At 37.6% G+C, this 12,243-nt stretch overlaps 1 protein-coding gene across 2 annotated transcripts in view; it reads left to right on the top strand.

Moving 5' to 3' along the window:
• The first annotated feature begins 944 nt into the window (after positions 1-944).
• The window catches only part of GC (group-specific component (vitamin D binding protein)), a 41,346-nt gene continuing 30,047 nt past the window's right edge, over positions 945-12,243 (top strand). For both annotated transcript variants that reach the window (XM_005881633.1, XM_005881634.2), the window contains exon 1: positions 945-1,050. In XM_005881633.1, coding sequence (XP_005881695.1) covers positions 1,002-1,050 — 49 coding nt within the window. In that variant the 5' untranslated portion in view covers positions 945-1,001. The remainder of the gene's footprint in view (positions 1,051-12,243) is intronic.

Below are 12,243 nucleotides of genomic sequence, written 5' to 3'. Positions count from 1 at the left end.
TTTCCAGAAAAGAGGACCCCTGCAAGGAGCAGGAGCTGACCTGATTCTGATGAAGGATGTGAATGATTGGAATACACCTGCGCTCTCTGGGCAAGTCACAGAATCTATCTGGGGCTTTGTTCCCTCTTCTGTAAAATGAAGATATTGAGTCCCATGTTCTACACGGCCACTGTGAGATCTCTGGTTACGTACCCTACAATATACCAGTTGTATAGTGTTAGTAGAAAGAACTTTTAACTTAGCCGTAGAAGTCCAAAATTCACCATTAACTTTTGTGAGTTGGGGCAAGTCTTTTAACCTCTCCAGTTATTTGCCTCACTTCAGGGTTTTGTTGTTGTTGTTTTCTAAGATGTTAGTAGCTTCAAAAAAGTGTAATATTGCACACAAAGTACTATCCCAACACCTTAAATAAATTTTATAGCATTGAAATTATGGATTTGAGTAATTATGATAAATTGGCTTCTCACTCTTTTTTCTTATTATTTAAAACACCTAATGTGAAATATTTTGAGGTAATACTTATTTGTAGTAGGTTTAAACAGAGAGGGAGGGGCAGGATGGAGGAATGGAGAGAGGGAGAGATAGAAAGAGAGAAATAACCTCCAAGGTTCCATTCACACAGGAAAAGGGTAGAGATGTGCAAAAGAGGCACGCAACCCTATAAAGAAAGGGGAAATGTACCCACTAGGACACTAGAAATTTTTAGTAAAAAGCAGCAGTGGAAAGTAAGCTATGTATACACTGACTCTTCTGCAGTTTGACCAAGTTAATGATTAGAAATGCTGTCATGTGTCACATTTTCGCCAGGGTGTCTATTTACCTTGATATTGATATTATTTTATCTCTGCGGGCCAAGGATGCCCTGGCTTCTGTATAGAGATTAATGATTGATTAGCTCATAGTCGGGAAGCTTACTAAAAGGGAACTGGTTACTCTTAGCTGCCATTTTTTTCTGGGTTACCTGCAGGAAACAGGGTGCTGTAGGACTTGCCAGCCGGGAAATGAAGAGGATCCTGTTTCTCCTGCTCACTGTGCATGCTCTGGAAAGAGGTGAGACTTCCCGTGCTGGGACCATTTACAAGAACTCTTACCAGTCTAATTGTCTGTCGCCACTTTAAAAAAGTATACAAACGTGAAAAACAGAGTAATTGGCGAGGATGTTAGGAAGAGAAGAATCAAAGCACGGTTAATCTGAGCTGAAATGTGGCCTAGAGCTTTCAACTGGAATAGCCAAGACATCAAGACAATCTCATGAAAGGAAGAAAAAGTATATAATTTGTCAATTATCCTTCCCTGCTCTTTTGATAACCAAGACCTGCGGAGAATGTTTTGAAATTGGAATATTTTTTAAAAATGTATTTGAGAGAGAGAAACATCAGTGTGTTGTTCCACTTATTTATGTATTCATTGGTTGATTCTTGTATGTGCCCTGACCTGAGACTGAACATGAAACCTTGGTGTATCGGGACGATACTCTAACCAACTGAGCTACCCAGCCAGGGCAAAATTAGAATCGTTTTAGTTAATAGAAGAAATGCAAATGGAGGCTTTGATCCATCCATGAGCACTTTTTTTCAGATTTTAAATATTTATTGCCACTGAGAGCATAATATACCATATCAATGAGGTCAACTGAGATTTGAGTCTCTTAAAGGAACCCCATACATATATTTGAAAGTACAGTGTAGTTTCTAAAATATCCCACATAAAGGAATTTAATGGCCATGAAACATGATTATCAAAAGATAATTGAGCTATATTTTATTAAGATTATTCTTCAAATAGTATCTTCATCTTTTGGCAATGTTTAAAAATCTTTTTAAATGATACAGGTTGAAATTATGTGAAGTATACAACTTTATAAAATTTTCAGCTTGGGAAATTTCCATAATCAGTTTCAATTTACTTTTCTGGATGATGCTTAAATACCTGTAAGGGATCTGCATTCATCCAGCTTTGAGGAATTAGTTTTCACTTAGTACTGTCTGTCTCACCAAAGTGATACATTAATATTCATATTAGTAATGTATTTAACCTGTGGAATAAAATGTGTATAGTCTAGGAATTATTGGTATTAAATGTGACATGAATAATCTTACTCCTGACTTATTCTATTTACATTAACTTTTCCTTGATCTTACTTTGGTTGTACAAATTTTCTCTCATTCACCAATAGATTTTAAGTAAGCTATGGGTCTTTATGTAAGACTACAAAGTCTGAGATGTACTGGGGTATAAATAAGTAACATAAATTGTGTCCCCTAAGAGACCTCTGAATAGGCCAACACCCAAGAAACCCTGAAAGCTTATTCCTTTGCCCAAGGGTTTCCCTGGAGTAGATCTGAACCTGAAAATGCCTACTGCAGCAGTGTTGATCAGGATGTTCAAAACACCAGAAGGTTCAGTAATGGCTAGCACCTGGAATTATATGTGGATGTTATAAGGTGGGACATGAGTCTCCATGTTGGACTGCTGACTCAGTAAGTGTACATTGCCTTCACCTAAAAGAGTTATAGTGTCCTTTGAAGAATAACAGAGAATTCTGCAGCCTCTATTTCGACATCCTTCAACATCCTCTGACTCTGATGAAATGGATGCTAAAGTCTGCTTGCTTGAAGGTCTAAACTTCACGTCACGCAGGTGCCATAGGTTTGACGATATTCCCTGAGACATATATAATACATTTGCAAGTAACCAATGTTTAATATTTGGCTATAGGGGTCCTGACCCTTCAGTCCTCTATTCCAGGGGTGGGGAACAGCTAGCCCGCTGGCCATATAAGGCCCGTGAAATCATTTGGTCTGGCCCTGCCAAGGCATTAGGGGTGAATTAATTAAATGTTTGACCAAATATAGCAGGCTAATTTTTACGTTGATAATTTTGTATGGCCCCCAAATAACCTTTTAAATATCAAAATGGCCATTGGCTGAAAAAAGGTTCCCCAACCCCACATACTAAGTCAGCAATGTACCTGGAAGCTAGAAGTGTGCCCTTGGGGAAAATTGCAAAGTATATGAATTAAAAGAGTTGAGAGGTGGAGGAGGATTGGATGGTGGAGGATTGTTAGAGCTGCAGTTTTCTCTGCCTGTTACAGTTCTAGATAGCTAACTGACCACCCACAGCATTTGTCTAGACCACCTTTTCTAAAAGTATTTCACTCAAGACTCATCTTAGAAAAAAGTCTCTATGGTCAAACACATTTAAGAAACAAGCTATACATTAGTCCCTCTTGGTTGGTTCACAATCACTATGTTTGTTTTCCTAAAGGTTCTGAGAAGTCCTGTAAGAAAGAAACCTTACTTAACCCAGAGTTTCCCAAATGTATTGGCTTTTCCCTAAATTGCCTATATCCTATGGGAGCATTTTTGGATATTTCCGGTCTATAATGGATACTGCTGTAGCTCAGCATGAACATCAGCCCCAGTTAGGCCAGTCCTCTCCTACCCAACAGCACTGGGGATACAGTACACAAACCCTTCTGTGTTTCTGGGGAGATGTACAGAATATGGATGGAGTCATAAGACAACACCCAATATACCTACCCCTTGAAAAACAAAACAACAGTGTTTGCCAGTTGCCTCCACCTGACTTCTTTCCCTGGGACTGAGATGAATGTAGTGCTAATCTATAATGTACTTTCCCCTCTTCCCAAAATACAAGCAAAGGCTGCTGACACAGCTATATAATTAACAAGGAGATAATGCTAACCGGAAGTATGTTATTGCAGTTCATAAGAGCTGTTGACAAGAACAGGATATTTACTATGAACACGTTCATTTTTTCGTCAAGCACTTCATTCTTAGCATATATATATTTTTACTAACCATGATACCAAATAGCAAGAAAGTCGTGGGTAAGCTGTATTTCCCCTTCTTCCATTTGCCTCTTAAAGCAGCCCTAGACAGTGTGGGCTTTCCCAATATCCCAAACCACCACTGAATCACCTCGTTTCTCTTTTCTACAAGTTGCCTGCCCCTTTAACAGTAACCACTTGAAAATTAAAGTTGCCTTTAATTTGGTTCAGGAACACAGCTGTACAGAATGCCAGAGAGAAATAATTTAGGATAAGTAGATATCCTCTCTGTTTTCCCAAATATCTTTATAAATTTTCTGCCAAACCTACATAATGGTTATTAAGGAGTTGATGTAGAATGCAAGAACTATGTGACAAAAAGGACACAGCTGTTTAAAGAGCTAAAAGTGAGTTTCAAGCAGAAGGAACGCAGGTGCAAAAGTCCTGAGCTAGGAACAAGCATGTCCAGAGTAAAAGCATAAAATAGGCTTTAGCCAAGAGCGAACAGGAAAACAGCTGAAGCCAGAGAAATAGGTAACTTCACCATCAAAGGCAACGTTAACCTCCCCAGAAATCAATAGCAATGTCACACTTCACTGTCGTGAGGTGCAATGCGAGGTTTTCACTCACCATCATGTGTGTGGAATAGGGACAAGTGTGCACACTCTTTAAAAGGCCATAAGATTAATCTCTAAGGGAAGGAGATTTTTAAAATCCTTAAAAAGAATTCATTACCCTCTCCCCCAGAATCTATGGTCACCTAACTTCGTTATTCTGCCCGCTGCTGTCCAATTTTCTCTCCAACTTCCCCCCAGTTTACTCTGCTCTAGCCACACTGGCCCCCACACTATCCGCCTCTCTATGTACTTCAGGGCTTTGCACTAGCTCCTCCCTCCTCTTAGAGCACTGATCCCCGATATCCACATGGCTCTCCTCACCCCCTTCAGGTGTCTGCTCCAAGTTCATGTATAAAGATGGCTTCCTTGAGTAACCTATCTCACATAGAACCTACCACTCCGTTTTCTTCTGTCCTTGTACCATGCTTTATTTATTTTTTAGCACTCGTCATCTGACCCTATCACTAGCTGTTCATTTGTTTATTGTAACAAATTAAAATGTAGAATATAAAATGTAGAATTTGGGCAGAACCAGAATTTTATCAGTTGAGTTTACAAGGCAATGTTATCACTGCTGCCCTTATTTGAGATACCTCAAAATCTTTCAATGAAAACCAAGAGAAATAACCAGTCACTAACACCAACGTAAAGGGAATTTAGTGAAGTTCATGCTGCCTACTATGAATCATCCAGCTGGTCCAAAAACCCGTTCATCGCTATCCCATAAAACTGGCTCTGTCTCCTAACTTCCCTTTCTTCCTGACACCACATTATCGGAATCATTTACATTCAGTCCTGTACAGCCTTCTTGGATTTTTAAATTCATTTTTATTAGCCTTATTCAATCTTTCCACACTGTGTAAATTTCAGCCTTGAAGTGGCTCAGACTTGTACAAAGCATTCGACTATAGAAACCTCCTCAGCATCCTTTTTGTCTCCTCCTTTATCTCCGACATATGCCTGGCTCTCCAGGCCTGTGAACACACCACTCAAACCTGTGTTTCCACTGACGTTTCCATACGCTGTCCTTATCCAGACCCTCGTTCCTCTTTACTGGGCTATTGTAATGGCTTCCTACTCTAATCCTTACCTCCCATCCCTTGCCCAACCAATTCATATTATTAAAATACAATAAAAACTTGGCATAATGTGATAAATAGAGTCCATAAATGAACTGATTATATTTTTTACAAATCAGGATACTATTTTGGTGAGATTATAGGGATCAGGCTGTCTAATACAAATCCACCCCAAGTCTAGAGCCTTTTTTACTAGTACCATGGAAACAACATTGGGCATTTTCCTTTCTTCTCTTGGATCCTCGATCCAAGTCTGCCATTCTTGCATGGATAGTGCCTGATAATGAGTCTTCAATTTCTCACTGAATTTTGGAAAATTGTATTTCATTAAGGAAAAAAAGTTTGTTGGTACTTCAGCATAATAATTACATACTATAGAATTGTTTTGGCCTTGTAAAACGTTTATAGAAATAATTTTATTAATAATAGAAAAGGATGATTACTAACATTTAAAAAGGAAGTTTCTCTTTATAAAATAATGCTAATTATGGTAACCTATTGGACTTAAAAATGCATTTAAATGGTTCAAGGTATCTTCTTGATAAAAAACATGTATGATAATGGAGACAGACAGTGATAAATATATATAATATAGCCTTGCCACTGGGTTAACTGAGTAAATAGAAATCATACAGTTTTAATAGCCATTGTAATGTATGGATGGATAGGAAAAGAAAAATCATCTGTGTCAAACATTTTTTAAATTATTTTAGTCAAGGGATAGAGTGCAGGCCCTGGCTGGGTAGCTCAGCTGGTTAGAGCATCGTCCTGATACACTAAGATTGCAGGTTCTATCCCCAGTCAGGGCACACACAAGAATTAACCAATGAATACATAAATATGTGGAACAACAAATCAACATTTCTCTCTGTATCTCTTGTTGTTTCACTTTCTGTGTCTGTCTCTCCCCTCCTTCCTCTTTCTCTCCCCTTTCCTCCCTCTCTCTAAAATAAATCAATACATTTAAAAAATTATTTTTAAAAAAAAGAGTCCATAACTAGCCACTGCAGCAGAATTATCAGTACTTCCTGTTTATATCAATTCAAATGTATATAATATGGAAATATGACTTTGCCATTCTTTATTGAATGATACTTTCTTCAGATTTCATAATGCTTAGTGAATTGGCTTTTTGAAAATTCATGTGTGTCCAGAATAATGCCAAGCACACAAGACTTAAAAATATGATTGTTGCACTAAAGGAATTTCTATAGAATAAAAGATAATTTTGCTTAAAGGAAATTTTAGTATTGGCCTGCTTTTTAAGGTCTATTTGCAAGTACCTAGTAAGTATTACTATATGTCCCTGTCTACACAAAAACCAAAGCACTAGACAGGCTTTCAGCCATCCTGCTCACCTTTCTATTTGTAAGGTTTAACAATCCTTACAACCTTGTCTTTAAAAGGGGAATATCGCCCTGGCCAGTGTGGCTCAGTTGGCTGGGCATCATTCTGTGCACTGAAAGGTTCCTGGCTCAATTCCCGGTCAGGACACATGCTCGGGTTGTGGGCTAGATCCCTCATAGGGGACATGCAGGAGGCAGCAGATTGAGGTTTCACTCTCGCTTCAATGTTTCTCTCTCTCTCTCTCTCTCTCTCTCTCTCTCTCTCTCGTCCTCTCTCTCTATAAAACTCAATAACAAATCTTTAAAAACATAAATAAATAAAGGGAATATGAAGAGGAAGAATGAATTTTTCCAGGACTTGTAATTACAAATTAAGACCTCAGAAGGGCAGGAATAATAAAGAATCTTTCAATACCATAAACAGAATACTGAATTCTAAGAGTAATTCTCAAACCCACAGATAAAATACGCTCCAAAAAGTTAATGTTGCTTATTTGCATGTTAACACAATTTTCCATATAAACAATTTATACACAGAGATGAAGTTCTTAAATTGACACACAAAAAATGTGTAGTAAATATTGGAAGTGAACTGTGATAACTACGAATCTCATAGGATTTTTGTGATTGAGATAATATGTAAAATATTTGGAACAGTGCCTGACTAATTGTTGGTACGCAAATGTGAACCATTATCCTGATATTATTTATTCTTCTATTGCTTTAAAAACTAAGCCCTGCAGCCCTGCAATGCATTCTAAGTTTCCCAAGTCAGGATGCAGGGGACATCAGCCTCACCCATCCCAAATTTACTCCCGTATTGTCACCCACAAATGCGTTTGCAGGGGTGAAAAAGTGCACAACTTATGAAGGGAATGGGAGGTGGAATGAGATACATGGAAAAACAATGCCTCCTTAGGACTTTGGCGAATATATCATCTATACAGGCTACTACCCATGATGAACCCAAAGACATTAGTTTGAGTGGCTATCAAGTCACTATTGCAGCTGGGCAACTAATCCATTTATTCTATATATTCTACTGTTTTAAAATTTTCAAGATCTGAAAAAAAGGCCTCATTTGTTCCACTGATGGAATACTAAGAGGTACATTTAATTTCCTCTAGAGTAGCTAATCGGCTGATGTCATGTAGACCTCTGGATTTAGTATTAGAAGAATTGAATTCCTTCCCATCGATTCAAACTCAGAAAAGTGCACACCTGCCTGCAAACATCAATATCAATATGAAAAACCAGAGTAATGCTACCTATAAAGATGAAAAACATCAAAGAAGATGAAACCAACAGAAAAAAGCCCGAAATGGAAATAAATGTTAACTTGATTGCTAGTTCTTCATTGAAGAAAACGTGTCTAATGATACATTCATAATTTTCTTTAGCTCCAATATTCAGGTCAGCTTCCTAAACCAGGCCAGTTAGGTTGAAGTTCTCAAATAAAATCATTACTCCGAAATCACCAATATCTAGTCCAACTGCTTAATAAGCACTGCAAACCAGAATCTTATTGATAAAATTTAAAAAGCAAAAGCAAATATACTGACCTTTGCTGACATAGTCGAGCCTGTCAGCGTAGAATAGAAATAAAAATGCCACAGAAATGAAATTGCAAAAATATAAAATGCCCAGCAGGGCTCTGAAACCCCATGATTCTTCTGAACAAAATTGGAAAATAGCAACACAAGACAATTCCCAGCTTTCTGTATCAGCATGTATTCAATTCAGTGTTATTTAGGGTCCACCGATCGCTCCTGGTATACAGACAGCTTTCCTAGGGGACCAAGTTGCTTTCCGAGAAAGATTATAACAGCAATAGTTAAAGCATTCAAAATACCTTTTTAAAGTGGAGTTTGTACCAAGACAGTATCTTATTGTCTGTCCCCAATAGATTAGCAGTTCCATGAGGGCAGAGATGTGTCTATTTTGCTCTTCATTTGTACATTCAATACTGTACCCTATGTCTGGCACAGAGTAAATCTTTTAGGCATGTCTGTTGCATGCATGCATGAATATTGTCAGCTGTGTTGGAAGAGGTGAGTTGCATGGAGCACGACAGATTTCCTGAGAGTAAATCTAACTTCTTTTCAAAATTCCAGAATGAGACATGACTTACCAGAATGTTGCACAATACAGGTAGAAATGAGACACGTTATTGCAAAAACCAAAAATTCAGTTAATGAAATGTGTAAACATTTAATGCCGAAAGGTCACTGTGTGAAAAAGATTTCACCAGTGTCACTGAGATTATGCCAATATTTACTGGAGCCACGGCAAAGTCCAGATTGCCCGCTTTAAAACCACGTGGCACATTAAAGAATACAGGATGCCATTTACAATTCGTTCAAGATAGAATTCAATTATATGAATCAACGTCTGCTCAACTGGGATGAAAAACAATTTTATTAAGCAGTACTCCATGGAATAGAAATCAATTTGTAATAATCACACTGCAAATTAACTTCAGTATTTGTCGTTTTTTTGGAAGATGAGAAAATGATTAGCATATTTGCCTGCTAATCTTATAAGCAGTATATGTTCTCTTCGGATAAACAAAATTTTTAAATCAGAGATATATTTCCAGTCTTCCACCTGGAAGACACATGGCGCAACAGCTCCCTCTGCAGGTAGGTTTTGTAAGAGCAGTGTTACCTTTTTATATATTTCATTCTGAATTTTCTCAATGCCTCCCTTTTGGGCTTCCTCCTTGCTTCTGTCATGCCCAAAGCTGAATGTTCCCATAAAAATGGCTTCAAAACCATTTTAAATCTTATATAGTCATCTAGCTTTCTGTTTCCCTCTAATAATTTTGTATTCTAGTGAAAGCACTACATAAAACCTGTGGATTCCAATGTACTTTGGTGCAAACACAAGTAGTTGATTTCATTAAAGCTATTTAACAAGGGATAGATAATCTATAGTGGTCATTTACACTACATTCACATATACTCACACATTCCTGTAACACACTGAATAAAAACTACTTTTTTGCTGAAGTGAGAAATCCAACTCTGACAGGTTAGAAACAAATTCTTTCTGAAAAGGTTTATCAGAGGCCCCATTTGCATACAGGCTCCCACTGTGAATGTTATTGAGTAGCCATGATGAAAAGTATTAACAATTACCAGAATGTTGCACAATACAGGTAGAAATGAGACACGTTATTGCAAAAACCAAAAATTCAGTTAATGAAATGTGTAAACATTTAATGCCGAAAGGTCACTGTGTGAAAAAGATGTCACCAGTGTCACTGAGATTATGCCAATATTTACTGGAGCCACGGCAAAGTCCAGATTGCCCGCTTTAAAACCACGTGGCACATTAAAGAATACAGGATGCCATTTACAATTCGTTCAAGATAGAATTCAATTATATGAATCAACGTCTGCTCAACTGGGATGAAAAACAATTTTATTAAGCAGTACTCCATGGAATAGAAATCAATTTGTAATAATCACACTGCAAATTAACTTCAATATTTGTCGTTTTTTTTGGAAGATGATAAAATGATTAGCATATTTGCCTGCTAATCTTATAAGCAGTATATGTTCTCTTCGGATAAACAAAATTTTTAAATCAGAGATATATTTCCAGTCTTCCACCTGGAAGACACATGGCGCAACAGCTCCCTCTGCAGGTAGGTTTTGTAAGAGCAGTGTTACCTTTTTATATATTTCATTCTGAATTTTCTCAATGCCTCCCTTTTGGGCTTCCTCCTTGCTTCTGTCATGCCCAAAGCTGAATGTTCCCATAAAAATGGCTTCAAAACCATTTTAAATCTTATATAGTCAATCTAGTTTTTCGTTTCCCTCTAATAATTTTGTATTCTAGCGAAAGCACTACATAAAACCTGTGGATTCCAATGTACTTTGGTGCAAACACAAGTAGTTGATTTCATTAAAGCTATTTAACAAGGAATAGATAATCTATAGTGGTCATTTACACTACATTCACATATACTCACACATTCCTGTAACACACTGAATAAAAACTACTTTTTTGCTGAAGTGAGAAATCCAACTCTGACAGGTTAGAAACAAATTCTTTCTGAAAAGGTTTATCAGAGGCCCCATTTGCATACAGGCTCCCACTGTGAATGTTATTGAGTAGCCATGATGAAAAGTATTAACAAAAAATAATCTCTGCAATTTTACAGGGAGATTTTATTAACAAAGTTAGCGCCTCTGCATTAAACAGAGAAAGAGCTATTTTTTGTAAACATAGCTTTGGGGTAAAAAGGTTCCATATAATTTCTTACTACTTCTAAAAGGGATTATTTTGTAATTCCTTTGAAGTGATTTTAGTCATCAAGAGGATACGATCTTGTACTAAAATCAGGAATCTGTCATATAGATGGTTATTTAAGCTCCATTTGAATATTTCCAGTAACAAACCACACTCACTTCTCCAAGAGGCTGTTCGCCATTTCAGCTAGCATTTAGCCGAGGCTACAGTCAAGGTCTACCACTGAACCAAAGTCTCCTGCCAGCCCCTTCTCCCAGCTCTACCTTCAGAGCAGCCTAAAACCACTCTGCAGGCATCCGGAGGTGACAGCTCTTCGTTCCAGGAGGACAGCTCTACCTTCAGTTCTTCCCCTGTATAGCCTGCTGTCCAGTCCCACAGAATACCATCAATGACTAATGGACATTTTCTGCCTTATTTTGACCTTTTGAAACTGTGACAATATCCAACTTTGTAAACCAGTCAATAAATTCCGGGAAGTGTGCTAGATTTAAAGGTTCTCAGATACAAGCGGCTTTCTGTAGTCCACTGACTATTAGTGTTACCAATCCTACTGGGTTTGTCCTAGTTTCCAAAATAAGAGGTTTTGAACATGTGGGTTCTTCTGTGTTATTTTTATGGAATTTTAGTTGGTCCCTTATTACAAAGTGCTGCTTTAGGATGTCTTTGTCCTTAGTTCTGACTCTTCTCATCTCAGTACTATACTTTGAGTCATTCACCTGAAAGATACAAGGTGCAACAGATTCCTCTATGGGTAGTTTGCACCAGTAAATCTAACAAATCCTACAGAGAATCATTTTGAGGAGGAGGAGGAGGAGGAGGAGGGATCTTCTCTAGCCTGTATCCAATCACATTCATTCTAAACCATAAAACAAAAATGTCTACCCTCACAGACTGTAACTGTTAGGGAGGTGAGGACATCTGGGTGATGAAGGCATGACAGCAATTGCCATCACCTGAGATGGATTTCCTACTATTTAAAGTCAGGAAGATAAGTCACTAAAAGTTAAAACCACTTATCTCAGAACAGAATCTGAGTCATTTATATACTTTTTAATATTTTTTTAAAGAAAAAGCACCATAGAGTGTTGGAAAATGTCCTAGACTTATTTGCATGATGACATAGGGAAGAACACTGGCTACCTTCCATG

This window comes from Myotis brandtii, unplaced genomic scaffold (assembly GCF_000412655.1).
Source record: "Myotis brandtii unplaced genomic scaffold, ASM41265v1 scaffold681, whole genome shotgun sequence".
Classification (NCBI taxonomy): domain Eukaryota; kingdom Metazoa; phylum Chordata; class Mammalia; order Chiroptera; family Vespertilionidae; genus Myotis; species Myotis brandtii.
The sequence above is the reverse complement of the archived record's forward strand: the minus strand, read 5'-3'. Positions and strand labels throughout refer to the sequence as shown.